This window comes from Erpetoichthys calabaricus, chromosome 13 (genome assembly GCF_900747795.2).
Source record: "Erpetoichthys calabaricus chromosome 13, fErpCal1.3, whole genome shotgun sequence".
Taxonomy (NCBI): domain Eukaryota; kingdom Metazoa; phylum Chordata; class Cladistia; order Polypteriformes; family Polypteridae; genus Erpetoichthys; species Erpetoichthys calabaricus.
The window spans coordinates 39,269,359-39,296,281 of NC_041406.2; the positions used below are offsets into that span (position 1 = coordinate 39,269,359).

General features: G+C 37.4%; 1 protein-coding gene across 1 annotated transcript in view; it reads right to left on the reverse strand.

Moving 5' to 3' along the window:
• Positions 1-26,329, reverse strand: part of septin7a (septin 7a) — a 95,353-nt gene extending 69,024 nt beyond the window's left edge. The window contains exon 1 of the mRNA XM_028818142.2: positions 26,179-26,329. Coding sequence (XP_028673975.2) covers positions 26,179-26,329 — 151 coding nt within the window. The remainder of the gene's footprint in view (positions 1-26,178) is intronic.
• Between the last annotated feature and the right edge of the window lie 594 nt (positions 26,330-26,923).

The window sequence follows — 26,923 nt, forward strand, 5'->3', positions numbered from 1 at the left end:
GCCTTTTTGTTCTCTATGTATTTGAACTTAAGGTGCCATTAAGTCACACTATTTAGTTGGTCAGACCTACTAAGTCTCTCATACTCGCATTCACCCTGGAGACTGACAGCTTTGAGCAGTACTTGAATGGTGAACTTAATTTCTGTCAGATAAAAATTCAACTGCTAATGAATTTTATGTGGCATTTCAAAGAAATGTAATAACCAGTAAAACAGTTATCAGTATTGTGGCTTCTTGCACAACTTAATCCAAATGCAAACAGTTTACTGTTATAAAAATTCTATTAATGTGATATTTGTAGATCTTGGTTTATTGTACAAATAAACCAAGTAATCATGATGCTTACAAAAATAAAGGATATTAAGCTAAACTGTTTGAAGTTTCATTAATATTTGAAAAATTACAAAGCATTAACAGTCATTCTGCACCATTCAACACAATGGCACTTAATGCTTATTGTTTTTACTAATGGATGGGGGGCTTACACACTACTATTACTAAGACAGAACAACTGTTATTTTCACATCCAGATGTAAAAGAGCAAATTCAGAGTGCCAGCAAAAGGCATCATTGTATATTATAAATGGTCCCATGTAGTACAAAGGAGCTTTTAGATACATTAAATTATCTTTGTCACAGAGATATCATATTCCCCAAAAAAAATAAAGAGATGATTTGTTATCTTTGTATTGCATACAAAATAGATCAATTTTACAAGAATAGGATTGAAAACAAATCAACCCCCACTCCTGAGAAAGAGAGCATGGGCAGCAGAATAAAACTTAAAACTAGTAAAAATAAGTAAATAGATAAATTAATAAGTGAATATAGATAAATGGGGAAGAAAAAGAAATGGGGAGAGAATCTGCTTCCTCAGTGCTTTAAAAGCTTATTCTAAAATGTTATTGATTAGATCCTGCCAGGTTTTGAAAAATTTCTACACAGATCCTCTAAGTAAGAATTTGATTTTTTCCAGTTTCAAATAATATATTACATCAGTTTCCCACTGACTTAAAAGGAGAGAGTTAGGATTCTTCCAGTTTAGCAAGATAAGTCTGCGTGCCAATAGTGCAATAAAGGCAATCACAGTTTGTTTGTCCTTCTCCACTTTAAGCCCATCTGGGAGTACACCAAACATAACTGTTAATGGGTTAGGAGGGATTGTGACACCAAGGCTGTCTGAAAGGCATTTAAAAATGTTGGTCCAGAATGATGTTAATTTGGTGCAGGCCCCAAACATGTGACCCAGTGAGACTGGAACTTGATTGCAGCGTTCACAGGTTGAATCTTACCCTGGAAACATTTTGTACAATTTTAAACAAGACAGATGTGCTCGATATATGATTTTGAGTTGAATAATTGTATGCTTTGCGCATATGGAGCTCAAGTGAATTCTCTGCATTGCTAACTTCCATTCCTTTTCTGGGATGTTGAGTGAGAGATCCTTTTCCCACTGTCCTCTTGGATCTTTGAAAGGGAGGGACTGTAAAATGGTTTTATATATTGCAGAAATGCTGTTTAAGTCCTTGAAACTGAGCAATATTTTTTCCAGTATAGAGGGAGGTGGGAGGTGAGGAAAACTGGGCAGGTTCTGTTTAACAAATTTTCTAATTTGAAGAAAGTGAAAGAAATGTGTTGCTGGAAAGTTAAATTTAGAATGTAATTGTTCACAGGATCCAAAGACGTTGTCTATGTACATATCTCTAAGTGATTTAATCCCAAATGTTTTTCAGATATTAAAAACTGCATATGTTTGTGTGGGTTGAAAAAGGTGGTTCTCGTGCAGAGGTACCACCGATAAAAGATTCTCTATCTTAAAATGCTTCCTAAATTGGTTCCATATTCTGAGTGAGTGAAGCACAATTGGGTTGTTAGTATATTGGAGATAACTTGCATTTATTGGGGGCAGAAAGCAAGGAATATAGAGAAGTACTGCAGGATTTTATTTCTATTGCAGACCAAGCCTGTATATGTTCATCTATTTGTGTCCATGTCCAGGTTTTTATAGTTTGCATGTTTGCTGCCCAGTTGTTCAACTTCAAATAAAAACAAAATCTAAACCTAGTCATCTAGATTCATTCTGATGTTAATTACTCACTATGGCAATAAAATGTGCATTTTATTGACAAGTTTATAAGCAAACATTAGATTTAGAATAGTACCAATTACAGTAATTGGACTTTAAAATTCTTTCAATAAGTCAATTTCCAAGCCTGTGTGTATTACAGACACCAATCAACATATCATACACGTCTTAGTGATGTGGGAGGAAAACTAAGTACTAAAGAGAAGAACCAAAAACACAAGGAGAACATGTAAATAATTGATTATAACCTAGGACTCTGGAACTGAAAGGCCACCAAACCGTCCACAGCACCCCTCTGTTTCACCAATCCATTTATTAGTGACTTTGGGTAATCCAACTCATGAATGCAGGGATAAACGCATATCTTACCAGCACAGGAACAATCAACTCATAACAAGACGACTATTTTTTCCAATTAAATTAAAATATTTATATAGTATACATGCATTTACAACCCCACAGAACTGTACACTTTAACATATTTTGCATATTTTCCCCAGGATTGACAATAAGGGTAATTCATCTACTTACTGTTACACTCTAAGTTCACCGTTTCCTGTTAAAATGTCATATTCTGTAATTTTCTATTCTATAACTAAGATTGTTTTTCTTTGAAAGGTTGATGTTTATCCAGAAAGAAAAGATTTCAGATTTTAAATGGTTGTACATTCATCTCTGTATGCAGCAGCAACTGCTCGAAAGAGCACTTAGCTTTTCAGTAAATTCACAGCATGCACAGCCTATTTCAGCATCTGTTTCTGTATCTAAGTGACAGACTGGAGATTTTGACCTGCACATCAGCTTTTAGAAAAGGAGTAATTTTACATTTGATGACTACAGATGCTGATCACAGCACCCAACTATGTCAGTTTATACAACTAGAAATTGCTGGGTTTGACAGATTACCAGACTACATGACGACTTTCAAGTACAGTTCCACACTGACAATAGAATGCTAGCCAGTAGTGTATGAAGAGCTTACAGGTTCAGCAGCAATCTCATCCCTTTTCATGCATTCATACAGTTCAAGGACGGCCTGCTGATTTTCTGTTCAATACAGTACCAGTCTGTCTAAATTTTGCCACCCACTGAAGAATTGTTTTCCGATTTGGGAGGAATGCTGAAGTGCATTTGGAAGGCGCATTGGGTAGTGATGATGAAATTGTTGTTTTTGAAGAACGCTTCGACAGCGAAAGCACAGTGTGGACTGGGCCATTGCATTTTGGTGACTGAAAACTACAAGGGATAGCCTATCAAAGGACCCCCACCCCAATCCACTCGGCCGCCTCTACCTCATGCACTGACCTTGAGAAATGCTAGGTGATCTTTTGAGATTGGAACACACCTTAAGACTTATTTTCTCTGCTATCCTTTTGGGTGGAGTTATTTTATCTCCTTCACGGTCATCAAAACACAGCATATGTTATCAAATCAGACTTAAAATCTTTCTTAAGTCAATAGTAATTTATACTTAATTTCTTTAGGAACTATACCATTTACTTATTTCTTTGTTTATTAATAGTACATTGAGCTACACTTTTTGTACAAAAATATGCTACTTAAATGATGATGTTGTTGTTATAATAAACTCCCTTTTTAAATGTTTTCTGACCTCTTTGATGTTATTTTTGGTGTGGCAATCTGCTGAAACATACATCCTATTATTCACAACAGGCAAACAAACTTTATTCAAAATTTTATGCAATGCATCCTCATGCTAGGGAAAGAAAAAAAAAATCATAACAACAGTGGCCTAACCAAAACTAGTTTGGGAAAAGTTAAATTACTTGCATCTACTATTCCTCAACTCATGGTAGTAGACAACTTTGAAGAGAAAAATATTGACATAACGAATTTGAGAAGCAGAACATGCATATATTCCAGTAGTATAAACAGGAAACAGAAGGGGCCCATACCTCTTTGACAAGCTTCAACTGGCTTTCCTTGATCTTTCATTTGACAACTGCACTACATGAAAAACAATTTGTTTATTACTGGTGCTGTAAAGGGTCAAGGAAGGGTATTGTACTGTATATGTAGACAACATCTGCTGTAGACAGTAGTAGTATTTCACAAATTATGGCACTTTTAAAACTGCATTGATCTCTTTAAACAGTGTGGGTAATTTTACTCATCGTTGTCCCACCAATTCTGAAAAAATGGCATGATGTGGTTGGTTAGACTTAATGTTTTACATTGGTAATAAGTGCGCTCCAAGTTTGAATCTCTTCCTCAGTATCAAAATGTTAGAAGTACTGTGGGAAAATATGCTGTGCATCTAAAAATAAAACCACAAAAATGTGCAAAAATGTTTGAGAAGAAAAACTGTGCACGCAGCAGATGTTACAATGAAACATTAAGTTGTCAGACCCCAATTACTGTAAATTCTATCAAGTTATAAAAATGTCTATCACTCTAAGCCTCCAAACCAGCATGTAAAAATCTGTCTATAATAATGGGAAGTGCAGTTCTTTAACGTGTAAAGCAAACCACTTGCTTTGCAAAAGAGTAAACATGAATTGGTGCAGAGTAATTTCTGGAGTAACTTTGCTGCACCAGAATGTAGTGTCTTGCTTTTTCAAACTATTTATTTCTGTAGTAATGCTACATTTAACTGCGAAAACATAACAGCAATGTACAGAAAAAAATAATTAAAAGTTCTGATGTTAAGGTACATGCTGGTCAGAAATATTTAAAAGTTTACAATGGGTGTTTAAAACTAAAAACAGGAAATCTTCAATAACCATTAGTTATATTCATTTTATGTTAACTACCCAACTTATTACTTGACTGACACATTTATTCAAGGCAACTTAGAAAGGTCGAAAGCCTTAACCACTACACCCACCCCCTGACTCACAGAAATCCTAACATCTGCTATGCTTGAAATGACATTTTTTTAGTACTGAATTAAAATTAAAATGTGCTTAGGATGTTATTTAATGATACATTTGAAATTGCATCTGCTCAACGCTAACTCAAAAACTTATTTTAATATGTAGCTTAATGAAACTTTTAAATAAATGTAAAGAGCAAAAAATATAATTTTTCCATGTCGGATTATTTATTATTACAAAACATTTGAAATGGTTACTGTAACTGGAGCTTCCCTGAACAGATAAGTACTTTATTGAAAACGTCTTATGTTCTGGTCATGCAAGCTTGTTTTTCAAGAATCGCCTTGTACAATATTTTAGTCACAAACAGAACAACTATGGTAATTAGAGTTTTTAAGTTCAACTTTACTATATAACTCAAGTCTTTACTCCTGAAATTTAAAAATATTTAACAAATGTAACTCTAAATCTGGCCAAAATTAATTCTCCTGAAAAGCTATTTTTCTTTATGAAATATATTTGTTATACAAATTAAATTTAAACATCTGACATATCGAATAACAAAGGATTCTTAAATTTCTTTCTGCGGGGGCACTATAGTTTTCATGATACCAAAATTTCAAACTTTCGATATGATAATAAAAAAAGTACTGTTCAATAATTAAAAAAAGTAATTCAATACCATTTGACACCCAACACTCAATAAAAATGTACTTAAATAAGTTGAAATTCTGAATGCATGGAAATCTTTATAGTATTTATTATTTGTTTCCATTAATGTAAACATTAAATGTAAATAATTCAAGTAGTGCAATCTTTTGTAAAAAGAAAGAGTAAAATTATGTAAACAATAAGAAGTAAAGAAGTCCGGTCTACAATTTTTTTACATTGATGAAAACAAATACTGTTATTGAGGAAGTACAATGAGATGTTACAAATGTCATTAAATATTAATAGAATAAGCATTGCAATATTCTGTAAACATATAAAAAAATTAAAAAATAAACATTAATGTGGTATTTTGTAAACAGCTGTTTACAAAAACTAACACACAGACAGACCACTAACACACTTAAAGGCTTTGCATACATGCAGAACAGTGCACACCGCATTTTTGTGTAAACAGACAATAACAATACCTTTTCTTAAACAGCACAACATCACACAAAGAAAGCCTCAATGTGCAAAATGCAAGAGGCCTGACATTAGTGCTGGGAGGTATACCGGATCATACTGAAAACCGTTTATTTTTGTTATGATAAGGATTTTTCTTATCCCGCAATACCGGTTTAAATAGCCTAAACAACGTTCGGAACGTGGCGCAGCAGGAAACTGTTTAAGGGGGGACTTTTTTCACTGCTACACCGCTAAACACACATGCAACGGAGTACATGCGTGAGTGGAGGTATTGAGCGGTGAAAATGGACAGAGAACATTCTGAAAATGAAACTGTAGCAGACGATAAAGTTGAACATGATGACACAGAAGAGCTTTTGCAGAAAAAAGGAGCCGCGTCTGTTGTCTGGAGATTTTGGTTTTAAAAGGTCGGATGTGGACCAGACAACTATTTACTGCAAATGTTGTCAAGCTAAAGTTGTCGCCGGAGATGGCAACACGAGCAATTTGCTGCACCACCTTAGCCGCAAACATGCTAAATGCCTCTTTGGATGGTTGAAAATCAAGTCTAAATGCCTCTTTGGATGGTTGAAAATATGTTGTCAAAATTATAGTTTAAGTTGTTTGCAAAATTTGTTCAATAAAATGGTTCTATATTTTGACTGCAACTGTAATGCAATGTGATGTGATTCTTTCTCTTCATTAGTGCCACCCCCTTGAAAACTATCACTTTATGGGGCCATGCAAACCTGTATTAATACTTGTGTGCACATTAAAATGTTTTCTTGTACAATGTACAATTCTCATGACAGTGGCATAGGTTATTCTTGGCCAGTCTACTGCAGTAATTGCAGTGGAAAATGTGGTTAACAATCACTCATGCATGGGAAAAAAATACCGTTGAATACTGTGAAACAATTATTTTGAAAAATACTGTGATATAGAATTTTGGTCAAACCGCCCAGCCCTACCTGACATACTAAATACAGTGTATGAGCACACATAGGAGTAACACCACTGTTTATGCAATGAAGAACTAAAAAGTTATAGCTCCCAACATATTACAGTAAATCTATCTGTGATGATATAAAATTTTAAAATTGCACATAATAAAATAAAGTAACACACTAACATGTGTCCAATAGTGTTTTTGGAGTGTCACAGTGGTCTTTGGTAGACTTCAGGCATGTAACAATGTTTTATTTTGAGAACAGCAGATTACCCCTTTTTTTCTTGCCAGCAAAAAAAAAAAAAAAAAAATCAAGGGTGCCACAGACTTGTAGGGCTAAAGAGTGTTTCCCTTAAATGAATAACAGTGAATGAGACTGCAAATAATTGCAGACCCCTGTCTTGATGCATTAAATGCTTAACCGACTACAAAAAAAGTTTTAACCTTTAAGAAAAAATAAACATCACATCTCAATTTCAAATGAAATAGTTTACAGGTTTATACTTTCTTCTGAATTACGGATATATTAATAAGATACCTCTTGAGGTGCTTTTTATTGACTCTTGCAATATTGGCTTGCATATATCTTGTGGTTTTCAATCCCCATTTTTCAAAAAGCCTAAGTACTTCCAGATGCCACTTTGGCCGACCTCTGTTAATTTAGAGCTGGTAAAGGACCTGACACCGTTTAAGCTGCTGTTTTATTAACACCTAAGTGGTATGAAGCAGGGCTGCAAATCTAGCCATGCCGATTAGTAGTCTACGAGGCTCAATTGTCAAAAGCCAGAGCAAACTGGAAATGCATTTGTATTGTAGTTTGTAGAATCGATACAATGAAAAACTATTTTAAAATGATTAAATTAATACTTAGATATTCCGAAACCTTAGACAACACTGGCTGAGATGATGTTTTCATACATACTGCTGTTCTTGAACAATTCAACCTTAGCTTCATCAGTTCAAAAAACATGTTTCCAATAGTGTTTTGAAGAGTCATGGTAGTCTTTGGAAAACTTCAGGCATACATTTTATTTTGAGAGAAAAAGCTTACTCCTTGTTGTCTTGCCATGAAACCATGTCTTTCAATGTTTTGTGTATGGCAGACTAATTAACAGAAATATTGACCTGATCCTATCCAGTTCTGAGCTATTGCTCTAAGGTTGTTTACCTCACTGAGCATTGTGCCTTTTCACTCATCTTGGCTGGGCACCCAGTTCTAAGGGGAGTAGCCACAATAATTAATCATCACCATTTACACACAAAATATCTGACTGTGGTCTGATATATATCTAAACTTTTTAAAATTACTTTACATCCTGGTCACGGAGGTCTGCTGGAGCCAATCCCAGCCAACACAGGGCGCAAGGCAGGTAACAAACCGTGGGCAGGGCGCCAGCCCACCACAGGGCACACACACCGTAGTTAGGATATGGCAGGTTGGATAATGACAGACTGACTTTGAAACCCTTTTCAGTTTTATGCAAATCAAAATGTGTTGATCTTAGGGATATCTGAGATATCTTTATAAGGCATGCTTCACAAAAACTGATGCTTTTCTGAACCGCACAGTCAAATTGCTCAAGAGTCAGCCACTATAGTATTAATTCAAAAATAAAACTGCACGATTTATGCAAACCTTGACAGTGTGATGATGTGACCAGTCAATTGTGATTTCGGTTTCGTTTTACTGATGTGCTGGCCTCGCTTTTGTATCTTCGGAGGGGGAGCCCTTACCCCGACTCCACCTCTCACTTCCAGACTGGACAGACAGACACATACACTTTCATGTTTATATACAAGATGCATGAATTTTTGTGATTCATTTAGTGGGGGCCCCAAAACGTGTTTTTATTTTTTTTTTTTTAATTCAACAAATCAAATGAATCTCCATCCATCCATCCATTGTCTCCCGCTTATTCGAAGTCAGGTCGCGGGGGCAGCAGCTTGAGCAGAGATGCCCAGACTTCCCTCTTCCCGGCCACTTCTTCTAGCTCTTCCGGGAGAATCCCGAGGCATTCCCAGGCCAGCCGGGAGACACAGTCCCTCCAGCGTGTCCTGGGTCTTCCTCGGGGCCTCCTCCCAGTTGGACGTGCCCGGAACACCTCATCAGGGAGGCGTCCAGGAGGCATCCTGATCAGATGCCCGAGCCACCTCATCTGACTCCTCTCGATGCGGAGGAGCAGCGGCTCTACTCTGAGCCCCTCCCGGATGACTGAGCTTCTCACCCTATCTTTAAGGGAGAGCCCAGACACCCTGCGGAGGAAACTCATTTCAGCCGCTTGTATTCGCGATCTCGTTCTTTCGGTCACTACCCATAGCTCATGACCATAGGTGAGGGTAGGAACATAGATCGACTGGTAAATTGAGAGCTTTGCCTTACGGCTCAGCTCCTTTTTCACCACGACAGACCGATGCAGAGCCCGCATCACTGCGGACGCCGCACTGATCCGCCTGTTGATCTCACGCTCCATTCTTCCCTCACTCGTGAACAAGACCCCCGAGATACTTGAACTCCTCCACTTGGGGCAGGATCTCGCTACCAACCCTGAGAGGGCAGTCCACCCTTTTCTGGCTGAGGACCATGGTCTCGGATTTGGAGGTGCTGATTCTCATCCCAGCCGCTTCACACTCAGCTGCGAACCGATCCAGAGAGAGCTGAAGATCACGGCCTGATGAAGCAAACAGGACAACATCATCTGCAAAAAGCAGTGACCCAATCCTGAGTCCACTAAACCGGAACCCCTCAACACCCTGGCTGCGCCTAGAAATTCTGTCCATAAAAGTTATGAACAGAATCGGTGACAAAGGGCAGCCCTGGCAGAGTCCAACTCTCACTGGAAACGGGTTCGACTTAATTCCGGCAATGCGGACCAAGCTCTGACACCGGTTGTACAGGGACCGAACAGCCCTTATCAGGGGGTCCAGTACCCCATACTCCCGGAGCACCCCTCACAGGATTCCCCGAGGGACACGGTCGAACGCCTTTTCCAAGTCAACAAAACACATGTAGACTGGTTGGGCGAACTCCCATGCACCCTCCAGGACTCTGCTAAGGGTGTAGAGCTGGTCCACTGTTCCGTGACCAGGACGAAAACCACACGGTTCCTCCTGAATCCGAGGTTCGACTATCCGACGGACCCTTCTCTCCAGAACCCCGGAATAGACTTTACCAGGGAGGCTGGGGAGTGTGATCCCTCTGTAGTTGGAACACACCCTCCGGTCCCCTTACTTAAAGAGGGGGACCACCACCCCGGTCTGTCAATCCAGAGGCACTGTTCCTGATGTCCATGCGATGTTCCAGAGACATGTCAAAAAAGACAGTCCTACAACATCCAGAGCCTTGAGGAACTCCGGGCGTATCTCATCCACCCCTGGGGCCCTGCACAGAAGCACAGAAGTCCAATAACAAAACACCGCTCGGGTTCAGATCGGGGGGGCCATTCCTCTCAATCACACCCTTCCAGGTCTCACTGTCATTGCCCACGTGAGCATTGAAGTCTCCCAGCAGTACGAGGGAGTCCCCAGAAGGTATGCCCTCTAGCACCCCCTCCAGGGACTCCAAAAATTCAAAATCACAAGCAGAAAATTGTAATTTTTAACAAGTATATAAATTCAGATTAATTTGTCAATGCTGAATTAACGGAATCCAAAAAATGTAACTCAGTGGATTATTATAATAATAAACACTTAAAAACTCTGTTTAAGATCCCATCTGAGGTTTTACTATATAATGCGTTGTATTATACTGAACAGTACTTGCATGATTAAACTACTTGGGTTACTCACATTTACATAGGACTGAGCAGCCAAGCTAGATGGCTTGTTGACTGTGAAATATTAATGAAACTTTAAATAAAAAATGATTACTGCTCTAATTAATCCTTCATAGTAACTATTTTTCACACAATATAAATTCTACCACATGTAATTATTAATTCAATTCTTATACCCTCTATTTTAGATGAAAATGTATTTCTACTAAAATAAAAAAAAATCCTTTGTAAGTCGCACTTTAGTTTGGGGTAGTATGTATATCTTTTTGAGCGTTAAGACCAACAAGAGCATTGGTGAAGACAAATACAATCTTTGACTACCTTAACGGTATTGTAAACAAAATACAGTTTGATTTGAGGCAACAATAGGCTAAACAAAAAAAATGCACTAAGAACCAAAGTAGAATATAATTAGTTCTCATTAACTACTGCATAATCACATCTGTAAATTCATTTCCTTAACTTAAATTAAATTTTAAAGGGAAAAACCAAAATACAAATATGAAGTGAACAACAGATAAACGGGCGGCATGGTGGCGCTGCTGCCTCGCAGTAAGGAGGCAAGTTCGTTCCTGGGTCCTCCCTGCGTGGAGTTTGCATGTTCTCCCTGTGTCTGTGTGGGTTTTCTCCCACAGTCCAAAGACATGCAGGTTAGGTGCTCTGGCAATTCTAAATTGTCCCTAGTGCATGCTTGGTGTGTGTGTGTTTGTGTATGTGTGCCCTGTGGTGGGCTGGCGCCCTGTGTTGGCTGGGATTGGCACTAGCAGGCCCCTGTGACCCTATGTTAGGATATAGAGGGTTGGACAATGACTGACAACAGATAAACTGCTGAAATATTTACATTTACAAATTTTCCAAAAGGAAAATAAACTGTGTTGAAAGGCGGCAAAGTTCACTAATAAAGGATATTATACGTGTGTGATATTATCTACAGCAATGCAGCCTTTTTTATAGGGATCAGTAAACAACAGAGAGGCAAATCCTGGCCAGAACATTGCTGTATACCACCACATTTCCTTTAAAGGAAATTTTATACAGCTGTGAAAACCAGTGGGCTTATTTAAATAAAGTGCATTTAGTAATATGGTATCCAAGTTCAGCTAACCACACAGCTCCTAGAAATAAGCAACACCACATGGAATTCAACAAAAACAGCTCTCAGGCAATCTATAATAAACACTATTTATAAAGTTACTTAACACTCAGTTATTTTATAAATTACTGAATGTAATGTTTTGCAACTATGAGAAGATGTCCAGAATAACCTGAGACATGTAGTTCCTTGTGAAAAACCTTATTGTCTTAAATGAAAAATTAGGTCCAATTGCATACAACAACAACATTTATTTATATAGCACATTTTCATACAAATAATGTAGCTCAAAGTGCTTTACATGATGAAAAAAGGCAAAGTAAGAATTAAAATAAGACAACACTAATTAACATAGAATAATAGTAAGGTCCGATGGCCAGGGAGGACCTTAACTATACAAGTAGTCATAGTACACTGTAGCCAAAACATTTAAGAGGACCAAAAAAAAAAAAACAATAACAATGTTTTCAGATAACAATGTAATATACACCAAAGGTTTAACAAAGATAAAAAGATAAATGGATAGTTTGAGATTATAACCATCCCAGCATAAAACAGCAAAAGATAATGGCAAACAGGCCCCTTACTGACTTCATAATTACTTTCTTAAAAGAAAAAAATATGGTCCACTCCATATTTCCCCAAAAAACAATGTTTATTTATATGACCAACTCCAAATACCTTATGGAACACTCTGTAACATATGAAGTTAACAGCATTCCCATTGCTCAACCCTTTCATTTCCAGACTCAGAGAAACATTAAATGCTACTTTAGACCACTTATAAAATACGAAAAAACTGACCATATTTAAACAAAAGCATAAAAAAATAATACAATTTCTATATGCACACAAAAATCACAAGACTTTTAGATGTTATGTATAAATGAAATCTTGATAAATTACATCCAGATATAATCCAGATAAAAAATTCATGTTAATGGTTTTGTAAATCGACCCCCTTAAACCCCTTACAATAAACAAACCACCAACCCAACACAGCCATGCATGCCAAATGCACTGTTTATGCTGGCTAAAGGCATTATCTTACTTTTGGTGCCACAATAAATGTAAGATCCTACAGTGCTGACTGTTCAAACCTGACCAAATGAATGCTTTTTATTTTAGGCACATCCACATATCAAAGAATAAGAAAGTTTTATCATGACCCCTTTTTCCCCATTGCCTAATGTGCACACACATTTTGAATTTATCTAAGGTATGTTTTAAAGTATCGAATGACAATATGTTGTGATGCAAGATAGTGAGGATTTTGCTATGATTTGACTATTACATCATAAGAAAACTGAAAATCAAATTTTGGAACTATGTGCAGCAAAACCTTGATTATCTGTCAGGGGTCAGGACCGAGGCTGTGACAGATAAAAGAGAACACAGCAGCTACTTTAAAAATGATATACAGTAGACTTGTTTAGCGAATAGTAGCATTTATCTACAAAACATACTTATATTAACAAAATATAATTTTAACAAAATTAAATTCATATAATATTCTAAAAACCAGCGTAATAAGCAAATACAACTTAGAGGTACTAGAGTTTTCTATATTTTACTTGGAGTCTTTATTCCGTAACAAAGATCTCCGTAGAGCACACCTCCAAAACAATACAAGAAAGCTTCCCCTACCAATCAGTTTATTTCCTGCCACTTGCAATCTTTTTTTTTCTTTATATGGCAAACACTCCTGCTTATTGTCACCTGACTCCCTACTCAAAACTTCCATATGCCGCAACTTCCTTTTTTTTTCCTAACTCAGAACAGAAGCCTTTCACCCAGTCCCTCCACTTACATTCCACCCTTTCTGCTCCTGTACAGCGCATTACAAGCTATGAACAAAACATAACAGAATTTACAAACAAAATTACAATACAGAAGAACACTAACACTAATGCAGAATAACATTACCATTAGTGGTTTCCATTTGACACATTTTTCAATTCTGTCAGCATCACACTTTATATCGTTCACTATAATTCCTACTCTGTAAATTGAAACAATATTTGAAACACTTTTGCCCTTTCATAAATGTCTAAGGCAGTAATTTCAATTTTTGTGACAATTCCACCACAATACCACATGCATATGTTTATCAGCCATAACAATGTATAGTCGATTAATTATAACAAAAGAGAAAAAGGTACAAAATGCTATTAAAACTGAAGATATGTAACTGACACTGTGATGCTGGGGAAGTACACTACAAAAAAGTGTAAAGTTGTTCCAATGCCGAAAGCTCGCAACATACTGCACGACAGTGGTACTACAGTAATAGGTAGGCGCTGGCGTGTGCAGTGTGTTTTTTTTTTTTTCTTTTTTGGCCCTGATGGTTAATGGCGAATGACAGCTAATTGAATGATGGATAATCAAGGTTTTACTGTATATGGAAATCACTGCACAATATTCTGTCTGTTGAGGAAGGCTACCACAGATGTACAGTATCTAACAAAATTGAAGACGCACCCCCTAGTTCAACTCAGTTCAGTGATACTATTTCAGAGCATGAGAAGCTCCAAAAAGTTTTTTTTTGTTTTTTTTAACAAAAAAAGTAATCCTTAGCAAGCATTTTTGTCAAAAGTCACTAACATAAGCCAGCATCCTCAAAGTTACATCAACAATAGCTTTAAGAATCTACCATTCAAACATTTTGCTTTGTCAATCAACTCTCATAAGCAAAAACGTACATTTACTCAGCAATGTTTGCACAGGTTCTTTGATGAATACAGCCCATTTGTATCACTGGGCCTGCAGCAGGTATGGATAAAATGTCCACATCTCTGCAAGTACAAGCAAGCAGGTGCCCACACCCATGCTTAAAAACGGATGTATGGGCATTTATCACTAAAGACCTTTCTCCAACATGAACAGTAACATATTGAGACTACAATTGGAGCTTTAGTGCTCTGAAATAAAAATATCACAGAAAATGTGTAGGTTTCGTTAAGAGAACAGAATTGGTCAGAATGTTTCCCAAGGAACTGTATTTTAAAACAAGACTAGGCTTTTATCATCATATCCAGAATGGTTTACTGAGTATCCAATATTCATCTCCCTCATGTGAGTTATAGAACAGAACTAATCTAGTGCTTAGATTCAAGCAAAATGTCTCACAATTTTGTGTTTAAAATGCAAAATAAAAGAAAGAACCGATTTTAAAGTTGTTACATGAAATTGCATACTAAAATAGCCCTGTACACATCAAAGAAGGAATATGGAGTATGACATGACAGAATACCTCCACTTCATACAAGTCCTCAAGACAACAACTTTAAATACATACTGCTTATGTCTATTTTATGCATATGAACCTATGCATAAACATATATTACATAAACCAAGACTATACACAGATGGCTTTTGTGGTGTGTGCTTTCTGAAAAAAACTGGACCAGATGTCACTTAAGTCACTAATTATTTACATCTTGCTGGAAACACCAAGATGTTTAATAGACAGACTAAAGAGGAAATGATGTAATATAGAAATTTCTGACCAAGCTTTATGGAAAAGGAAATGTCTGTCCCTACACCCTTTCAGAATCATCCAAGTATGGGTGCGCTTCATTACTGTGCTGCTCTCAAATCTGACTTAATGAATGAAACAGCAGGAAGTTTCCCACCCAAAACCAAAAAAACCCTGAAAAATGCCACTGCATTTAGAAAATCTCCTCCTAAAATCTGAATAAAAAGTACATTTTCTTTGGATTCTAGCACATCACACACTGCTTACAAAGAATATGATTTTTAAGTAATCAAGCATACAAGTTTGTTCTGCTAAAATACGGAAAAATAATGAATACTTATGGTAAAAATAATATAATTACAAATGGCCCAGAAATCAAGTTTATATACAGTAAATACTGACTGCTAAAATGTCCCAAGCTTGCTACAAGTTAAGTGTACAGTGAACAGCTCATTAACATATTGTGCCCAATGCTGCCAGGAAAGTCATAAGTGCTCCACAAACATGAACTAGATTAGCAAATTAAAAAATTATGGATGGAATCGACGACTAGCTATCTGGCTGGATAAATTTTAATTGAATACGGTGGTGCAGTGGTTATCCCTGCTCTCATTAGTGCCCATTCAGGGTGAGCTCCTGTATTGTGGCTGGGTTCAGAAAATAAATTAATTACAGAGTATAATGTTATATGAAGTAGATGACATCAAGATAAAAATTGCCATTATTTTTTTCTGAGCTAATTGCTTACAAAAATAAAATTATGCAAAATCTGCCACCCATTTCTTAAATTTCAATTGAATAAAAAGCACTTATGATACTGCGGATGTAATGGCAGCAAAATGTTGAGGCCAGTGACTGCTTTCAATGGATTTAACAGGGTACAGTAAGAGATGAGATAAAAGTGAGATTTATTACAGTATATTCCTTTATACAATTTTTACTTCCTTCATCCAAAATACTTTTACATTTGTAAATCACTGTACAAGTGCTAATTCTGCAACTTTCATTTATATTTATTTATTTGGCAAATGCCTTTATCCAGAGTGACTTAAAACATCTGAGGTACAATTAGTTACATTTCTTTTGATTTTCCAATTAGAACATAGGCGAGTGAAGTGACTTGCTCAGGGTCACACAGTGTCAATGGTGGGATTTACAGCTGTTTAATCTGATAACTAGAAGTCTGGTTTTCTTAATTTAAAATTTTACTGTAGCTATCAAGCAATTGTTCCACTGATATTTTTTTTTTACTTTTTTCTACTACTTTCTAAATTAAGATAAACTGTGACATTTGATTTAAAGGTCCTCTATAGTTAAATGTAGTAGGTGCCATATTTGGTAGACAAGGTATTTTAAATACAGTAATCCCTCCTCCATCGCGGGGGTTGCGTTCCAGAGCCACCCGCGAAATAGGAAAATCCGCGAAGTAGAAACCATATGTTTATATGGTTATTTTTAGAATGTCATGCTTGGGTCACAGATTTGCGCAGAAACACAGGAGGTTGTAGAGAGACAGGAACGTTATTCAAACACTGCAAACAAACATTTGTCTCTTTTTCAAAAGTTTAAACTGTGCTCCATGACAAGACAGAGATGACAGTTCTGTCTCACAATTAAAAGAATGCAAACATATCTTCCTTTTCAAAGGAGTGCAAAGCAAGCAGTCAAAAAAAAAATCAATACGGCTTTTTGGCTTTTAAGTATGCGAAGCACCGCCGGTACAAAGCTGTTGAAGGCGGCAGCTCACACCCCCTCTGTCAGGAGCAGGAAGACAGAGAGAGAGAGATAGAGAGAGATAGCGAGAGACAGATAAAAAAAATCAATACGTGCCCTTTGAGCTTTTAAGTATGCGAAGCTCCGTGCAGCATGTCCTTCAGGAAACAGCTGCACACAGCCCCCCTGCTCACACCCCCCTACGTCAGCGCGAGAGAGAGAGAGAGAGGGAGAAAGTAAGCTGGATAGCTTCTCAGCCATCTGCCAATAGCGTCCCTTGTATGAAATCAACTGGGCAAACCAACTGAGGAAGCATGTACCAGAAATTAAAAGACCCATTGTCCGCAGAAACCCGCGAAGCAGCGAAAAATCCGCGATATATATTTAAATATGCTTACATATAAAATCCGCGATGGAGTGAAGCCGCGAAAGGCGAAGCGCGATATAGCGAGGGATCACTGTATAATTTATTAAATAACAATAAAGATTTAAAGTGGTTAGTTACAAGGGAATATTACCATTTTGTCCTTTTAAAGTAAGCTCTGACCACTTGCGGTGTGATATTTTTTGTGACAGCACATCCAAAGCTGCTGATACAAAATGATTTAATTAAGTGATGATATATTTCAGCCAGGTTTATTCGCCACTGTTGAAACATCCATCCATTTTTGACATGCTTATTCAGTTGTTGGTCAAGATAAGTAGTTGTATATACAGTATACTAAACTTACTAATGTAAATAAAAGTAAAATAGAGGTCATACATTTAAATCAAAGATTCTTGGTATCATATTCTTTAGGTAAAGATATTTTCACTGTTCATTTGACTGCATCGGAAATGGAGTTTTGACATTTACTGTGGTTAAACCCTTAATGCTGGCATACACACTGAATCATACAGAAGCTCACACCTGCCACATAAAATAATAAAAAATAAATATTCTCAATAATTATTATGTTACTTCACAAAGATTTTGCTTGCTACACATATGTTTCGAAATCTAGTAACAGCTAGTGAGAGAGAAAGTCTGAGTGTGCGCGTAGCATGCAATCATGTATCAAGAACAAATAAATGTTATAGGAATACAGTTAGGTTTGATCATGTTAAAAGTTTAGTACAAATGTTTCAGCAAAGGCAGATTGGTACTACAGAGCTGTCATTCCCACCTCACAATACCAGGGTCTGCAAGGAGTTTGCACATTTTTAAGTGTATTTACAGATTGAATGGTATCCTCCAGTGTGGTTGACTGTGGAGGATTACTTGTTTTAACACTGAATACTGCAATTGTTTCAATAATACTTGGCAACTACCTAAAAGGTTGTATTTTTATGTGCTGAAGTAAATTACATTCATCCCATTTTTTCCAGGTATACAGCTTGTTAAGTACAAAAGAGCTAACATTACAAGTAATCGCATTACCCTTTTTTCAGTGATCATCTCCAGGTTGTCTACAGAACAGAGACAGCAATTTATATCTGGGTAAAAGCATTCAATAATGTTAATAACTACCCTTGGAGATTACTTTGAGGTACACCCTGGATTATACTGTACCCCTGGCTCTGAAAGTTTGCCATGGAAGAAGACAAGTAGTGAGGTGAAGGGTACAACTGGTCTCTTTTAAAAATCGCTAAGTTTGCTAATGGCTAATTTTTTCTTCAACATATTTTTACTTCTGTTATAATGCCTTAATTTTAGGGCTGTAAGATCACATGCAACTTGTGAAATATAACGCAAATGCATTAAAAAAATATTTATTTGCTTTACCGGTCACCAATTTTGACATTGTGTTACTCCAGGCATGGTATGGTATTTCACAGATTTTTTGCGTTTCACTTTTCATAATGTTGAATGTACACTCACTTCACAACTCATTTTAGTACTTTTTTTTTTTCAAATTTTGCAACTCTATTTACAAATGTAGTTTTACTAAGAACAGATCTTTAAACACTTCTACTGCAGATTTAGTCTTAATTAACTACTGAACCCAGTGGCGGACTGTCAGGGCCTGCAAGGCCTTCTCTGCTGGCCTAAAAAATTATCTGAATCACAAATTGATGTTAATTATATTTTGTCCATGAATACTTATTAAATAATTCCAAATAGTCTGTCCGCTTCCTTTCATAGCTTTTCCGATGGTTGTGCTGCTTCCAGACATGTATTTTCATATTAAAGCAATTAACCAATCACATTTCAGCCATCATTTGTTGCCAGGCAGGGTCAAAGTCAAAGAAGTCTGCCCGGGAGGCCTTCACAATCCGTTCTGCAGGCCCTCTAACACAAAATAAATGTCGATTAAACTGTTGCTTCAACCAATCAGATTTTGAGTTGGTTTCACTAGGGCCCTCTAGCAGGAGTACGGCAACATCACCGTATTCAGACCCATTGATTGGATAGGATGGTGTAATAGCTATTTTGTCACCCCATGGCTGAAGGAGGAGAAGAAATAGATTGGTGGCAGATTTACTTTCAAGGCCATTTTCAAGACGGACTTTTCAAGAAAAGCTGGACATTGTTACGAAAGGTCGGACAACTCTGAAGCTAGCTAGCCTGTCACAACCAGGAGGAGGATTTGTCCGTCACATTCAGGTTACCAACTACGAGCGGTACCCCTGGCTCACAGGGTCCGAGGAACACTGCAAAATGTATTGCTGGGAGTGCTTGTTATTTGCCACTGGTCGACATGGTGTTTGGAGCCACACTGGGTTTGTAAATTTGACTTGCCTAACCAAGGCAGCAATGAGACATCAAAGCACTGCCGGACACTTACAAGCAACGGTGCTTTCCAAAACGTTTGGGGAAACCAGAGTGGATCTACAGCTGAACGAGCAAGTGCGCAGGGAAACGGAGCTCCACAACGAAAAGGTGAAGAAAAACAGAGAAATCTTAAAAAGACTGATAGACTGTGTCATTTTTTTGGGCAAACAGGAACTTTCATTTCGGGGACACGATGAAAGCGTGGGATCCAATAACAGAGGGAACTATGTGGAGCTTCTTTCTCTCATTGCTGAGAGCAACACGGATTTACATTACCACCTGTCCACCAATAAAGTGTTTAGTGGGACGTCGGGTAAAATACAAAATGACCTGATCACTGCTATTGTGATATTACCAAAGGCAGCACTTTCTCCATCCTTCTAGCTATGATTTTTGAGAGTATCTTAACATCATTATTCAGAAGTGAAATTGGTCTGTATGATGCACATTGTAGTAAGTCCTTATTTTGTTTAGGAAAGACGGTGATTAATGCTTGGCGAAAAGTTTTGAGGTAGAATTTGATTGTCTCTAGCTTCTGTAAATGTTGTTAATAGGAGGGGGGAGCTAGCTGAGCGGAGAATTTCTTATAAAATTCTGCACGGTAGCCATCAGGGCCTGCTGCTTTCCCGCCGTGAAGTGACTTTATAGCATCTAGTAATTCTGATAGTGCCAGAGGTTTATCCAGTTACCTCTGCACTAAAAGTATCTATTTGTGGTAACTGTAATGTAACCAGAAATACATTAGATTGTGTGTTGTCTTCTTTAAACTCAGTAGAATATAAGGATTTATAGTAGTCTCTAAATGTGTGCATTATATTTTTATGGTCAATGATTTGGTATCTGTTCGTGTTGGTGATTACTGGAATTGTATTGCAAACTTCTTGCTTGTGGATTTGTTGAGTTAAAAGCTTATTAGCTTTCTCTCTGTGTTCATAGTAATGATGTCTGGATTTATAAATTAGTTGTTCAGTTTCTTTAGTTGTCAAGAGGCTGAGTTCTGAATGCAAAGCCTGCCTTTTCCTATGTAGAGCCTCGCTTGGTTGCCTGGCATGTTCTTCATCTATTGTAGTAATATCACTTTTTAGTTCTGATACTTTCTTGGTTTCTAATTTATTCCTGTGGGAAAGATATGAAATCATCTGTCCTCTTAAGAAGGCCTTTAGAGTTTCCCCAGAGTATTCCTACAGAAACCTCTGAGGATGTATTTGTCTCTAGGAAGAAACGGATTTGTTTGGATATAAATTCTGTACAGTTCTTGTCTGCTAATAGAAGCGGGTTAAGACGCCATCTAATGAGGAGAGTGTGTGGTGCATAATGACTTTAGCTCCAAGATCAGAGGTGCATGGTCGGAAATAACAATAGCATCGTACTTGCAAGATTTAATCGAAGGCAAGAAATTATTATCTATGAAGAAATAATCTATTCTTGAGTAGCAATGATGTACTGGTGTGTAGAAAGAATATGTTCTTGAGTTTTGGTTTAGAAACCTCCAGGGGTATGATAAGTTGTGGTCAGTTACAAACTGTAATTATCTTTGCAGTGTTAGATGTCATCTCCCCTGTGACAGGAGTCCTATCTAATAGTGGATTTAAAACACAATTAAAGTCCCCAGCAATTATAATTTTATGAGTGTTCACATTGGAGACGGATGCAGATACGTTTTGTATGAATTCCTTATCATCGACATTAGGTGCATAAACATTTATCAAAATCATTTTACAGTTATATAAGTTGCCCATGACCATCACATATCTCCCTTCCGGATCAGATACTATATCTGATGCTACAAATGAGACTGTTCTATGTATGAGAATTCCCACACCTCTAGTTTTCTTTGTAAAGCTAGAATGAAACATTGGCCAGCCCAGTCCTTTGGCAGACAGAACTGATCCTTGCTTAGCAAGTGGGTCTCCTGTAAAAATACTACTTTAGCGTTTAAACCTGTTAGGTGAGAGAGTACTTTCTTTCTCTTTAATTCGTGATTCAGGCCTTTAACATTCCAGCTCACAAAGTTAACTGTCCCATCATGGAGATATTAATGCTGTGTTTGTGATGTCATTTTATAGTCTTAACTGGAAGTGAGACAGCTTTAACCTTAATTTCCTATTTCCCCAAGAGTTATTGCCGTGCAGCCTATTGTTACGCTGGTAGTTATAATTATAAGGATTAAAAGAATAGATTAGATATAGCCTGCTCTCTTTCTCTCCCCCCATTTGCCTCGCCACGTGAGGCTGGATCCCACTTCACAAGGTCTCAGTCCTCTGACATACCGAGAGACAGAGCACGTCCAAAGCAAAACAAGCCCCCACGCAGCGGCGTTTTAGGATTAAAAAGTACAGGTATCTATTGCCAATATAGTCTAAATACTATATGCCTAAAATAATCATTAACAAACTATGATTATATATAATCATTAACAAACTAAGCATGAAATATATAATATAGTCTTCAGCAATCTTAAAATAATAAGATAATAAACCCAGGGGATGGTGTTAGAAAGTGGTCCAGGATAAGCATAGTAAGTCTTAATGCAATAACCACAATAAACCAAGGGTATGATGTTAAACAGTCTCCTTTAGGGTAGTAAGAAAAGAAAAAAAAGTTAATTTCTTCCACACACACGTCTATAACTGTAATTAAAACAAACAGAAAGTGTCCGAGTAATGAAAAAGTCGCCACCAAAAAAAAAAAGGTCACACACTCTAATATTTCATTGGACCGCCTTTAGCTTTGATTACGGCACGCATTCGCTGTGGCATTGTTTCGATAAGCTTCTGCAATGTCACAAGATTTAGTTCTATCCATTGTTGCATTAATTTTTCACCAAGATCTTGCATGATGGGTGCATCACTTCATCTGCCTCTCTTCTTACCCTGATGCGCCCATCACTCTGGAACAGGGTAAATCTGGACTCATCAGACCACATGACCTTCTTCCATTGCTCCAGAGTCCAATCTTTATGCTCCCTAGCAAATTGAAGCCTTTTTTTCCGGTTTGCCTCACTGATTAGTGGTTTTCTTACGGCTACACAGCTGTTCAGTCCCAATCCCTTGAGTTCCCTTCGTATTGTGTGTGTGGAAATGCTCTTACTTTCACTATTAAACATAGACCTGAGTTCTACTGTTGTTTTTCTTCGATTTGATTTCACCAAACGTTTAAGTGATCGGCGATCACAATCATTCAGGATTTTTTTCTGGCCACATTTCTTCCTGGAAGACGATGGGTCCCCACTATCCTTCCAGTTTTAATAATGCGTTGGACAGTTCTTAACCCAATTTTAGTAGTTTCTGCAATCTCCTCAGATGTTTTCTCTGCTTGATGCATGCCAATGATTTGACCCTTCTCAAACAGACTAACATCTTTTCCACGACCACGAGATGTGTCTTTCGACATGGTTGTTTAAGAAATGACAAGCAACTTATTGCACCAGTTGGGGTTAAATAACTTGTTGCCAGCTGAATGATAATCACCCATGCAGTAATTATCCAATACGAGGCTCGTACCAATTTGCTTAGTTAAATCCAGGTGGCGACTTTTTTTTTGGCCAGGCAGTGTATAATTATAATACCCGTATCATTACAAGTGGATCAGACAGCAGGTGATATCTCCTTGCCATGCCATGACAGGATGCGACGCACTATTGTGTTTCAGAATAGTGTCGGGATCAGCTTTCTTAATTCCTTTTCTGCTTCATCCTTTTTGGAAAAGACGTAGTATTGGCCTTGTACATCTACTTTTAGTTTGGCAGGGTACAAGAGGCTGTATTTGATATGGACTTACCATAACCACTGTTTAATGTTGTAGAAGGCTGCACGTTTAGCAGCTGTTGTGGGACAGAAATCAGGGAAAATACGAATGTGGTTATTTTCAAATATAATCTCTTGCGTCTGAGGAGTGCCATCACATCTAGCTTACATAATAATCTCTCGAAGCAGATAATTAAAGACCTAGGTCTAAAGGTATTTGATCCGCGTATGCCACAGGTGTCGAACTTCGGTCCTCGAGGAAGGCAGTAGCTGCATGTTTTCATTCTAACCTTCTTCTTCATTAGTGAGCCGTTTTTACTGCTAATTAACTTTTTTTGCTTTAGTTTTAATTAACTTGACTCAGGCCCCTTAATTATCTCTTTTCCTTAATTAGTAGCCAAACAATAATGAGACATCAAACAAGCCACCTTATGACCAGCTCACCTGTGCCTATCACACAATATCTGAAAATAAATAAAGGTGAAGGTCTCAGTAAGGTTGATCTCTCAGGTCACCAAAACATTTTGAAAATGTTCTTAGAAAAAACAGAAAAATCAACAGATTTGGAAATGTCTGCTGTGGCAGAATGAGAGCAGCAACAACCCATTGAATTAAATAGCGGGCTTAATTAACAGCAAGAATCAACTTCTCATTAAGAGAGTGTTTGGAGTTAAATTGGTTGGAGTTTGAAATCCCAGTTTAGCTGGTCATCTTTTGGCTCATTTCACGTCTCATTTCTGTTTGGCTGCCATTTAATGAAGAAAGGAATCAATTCAGAGGACTGACTCCTTAAAAACAGGGCTATTGAAATGAGAGGAAAAGGAGTTAACAAGCAGTGAAAACTACTCACTGATTAGGAAAAGGGTTAGAATGAAAACCTGTAGCCACTGCGGCCCTCCAGGCCTGGAGTTCGACACTCCTGGTGTATGCGATAAGCTGCTGCTATCTAGGTATCTGATTTAAAGTCCTCTCCAATTATTTTAGAGAATAGTTCAGCTGCGAATTTCACTGGGTTTGGACTTTCACGATTCTCAGGTAGACCTTTGATTCTAATATTATTCCTTCTGCTTCCATCTTCCAGAGCAGCAAGTCTGTCTCAGAGTTTTTTGCATTCGGAACTGGCAGCTGTTGCTTTTCCATCAGCGGTGGATGCTAGATTTTCGGCTATTTCAATTTGAGTCATGAATGCCTGCTTTACATCCTCCAGCTGATTGGCAAGTGTGCTCAGTTTAGATGCATTTTCCTGAATGTGCTCCTCAATTTTATCCAGCATACCATTAAAGGCCGCTTCAAAGCGGATATATGCGCATTTCTCCGAGTCTTTGTTATCCTGCCGCAGTTTCTCACTTGTCTTCTCGCTTATCCTCTCATTTGTCATGAGCATACTATTTATTTCTTTCTTTATATCATTCTTTATCTCTTGCTTGAGCTCAGCGATCATCACCTTCAGTTCGGACAGATCATTTCTGCTTTCGAGCACCGTACATGAAGCGGCAGGCTCTATTACAGCCGATGTTCCCGGCGCACGTGTAGTAGGTGAAAGCGCGGAGTGCAAGGCCTTTTCCAGTTTCAAATGATCTTCTCCAATCGGCGAGCTATCGTGACCTGTGTCACTCGCACATTTGCTTCCCCATTTTGCTCTCAACTGGAGACGATGCTGTGGAGTCTGGTCCCGAGGAGTCTAGGCTTTGGCCCATTTGTTCCAGGTCAGTCTCTGAAAGGCCGTACCTTGAGCTTGAACTTGGACTTCCATTTCTTTCTGAGCCCCTTTCTTGCTGACCATGTTTATATATGCTGTAGTAGAACCCTCGGGTTGGATAAATACAGGATCTCTCAGGATAATAAGGAAATAATATAAAAAATAACACCGCTGCTAACAGAGCTCCGTTTCAGACGTCCATCTCTCGCAATGGACGAGACCAACTCGACAGTTGACTTTCTTTGACTAATTCATTTTAAAGTTACTATAAAAAACAGACACTGCTTATGGGAAAATATTTATGAAGTATGCATGTAATAATTTGTTTTAATGTTAAGTGAAAACGTGCCACACAATATCTCTTCCCATTACTAGAAAGTGATTTATGTATTTTTGTTTAGAAATAAAAGCATACAATCATATATTGAGGGGTTCAGGACTCAGTCACATGTACAAACTTCTCGGGCTCCCACATATTTCAGCAGAATAAGTGTACACACTAAGTATACTAACAAAACAAATTATTCAGCTGTAAAACCTGAGACAAACGCCTACATGTATTCATAATGTGATAGCTGTCTTGTTATACTTTAGTGGCTGCCACATAATTTGCGTATATGTATTTGTGATTCTCTGTGAAGAAGTATATGTAGCTTATGAACAATCTACATGAGCACAAAAAAAAAAGCAGTAGCACAGGCAGCTCTCAGGTACTCATATTTAATGTAAATTTAAATTAATCATGTACTCAGCAATATAATTTACTTCCAACCCTTAAGGTAACTTGATGGACAAATGAGCTATTAACATATCCCAAGATAGAAGACAAAACCAATTTTATTGAAGTATACATGGAGAAACTCACTGACAAAATAAATTTTCACATATTTGGAAAAAGGTGAAAGAAAAAAACAAAAACAAAAAAAGACTTACCGACTACCATCAATGTAAATTCAAAACCCCTTTTGACAGACTTTCTGTACACTTGATTTGGTAGGTTTGCAAAACCGACATATCCTTCAAGGTTTTTCTGTTGCTTAAAAAAAAACAAAAAACAAAGTTTATTTGGTACAGAATCTTTCATGGAGAGAATTGTCATAATATGGAACAAGAAACATTTCAATAAGAAAGCAATTAATCCTGCAATAAAATGTGATTAGAAAAAGTTAATTTAGTGAAAAATACATGTCAGAATTGCTATAAAGAGCATCTAATTTGCATGAGCAAAGAAGAGGGCAAAGTGCTGTAGATTAAAACAAACACAAAATGGGAGTGCAACAAGGAGCGCATATACCAATGAACATTACAATAACAGGCCTTTGATAATTTGTAAGTTGTCTGCATGTGTTCAGCTGGAGTAGGGTTGTGGTGGTAACACGCCAAGCTGAGTAGATCAGAATACCTTAACCTTACCTAAACAAGCAAACTTTAGCTCCTCTTGAAGAATTTGCAAATAATGTCTTTGCATCCTATGAACTACACTCCAAATTTAGTTTCCCATTAACACAATTTTTCCACTATCTCCAAATTAGAAACTTTGCTAAAAGAAATCTGCCCAATTTTCCACACCTCCCACATATTTCTTTTCTAGAAGAGATATTAATCAATCTTGAAGACTAAGACAGTATTTCTATAATATATAAAACCATTTTAAAGCCCCTTCCTTTTAAATATCCCA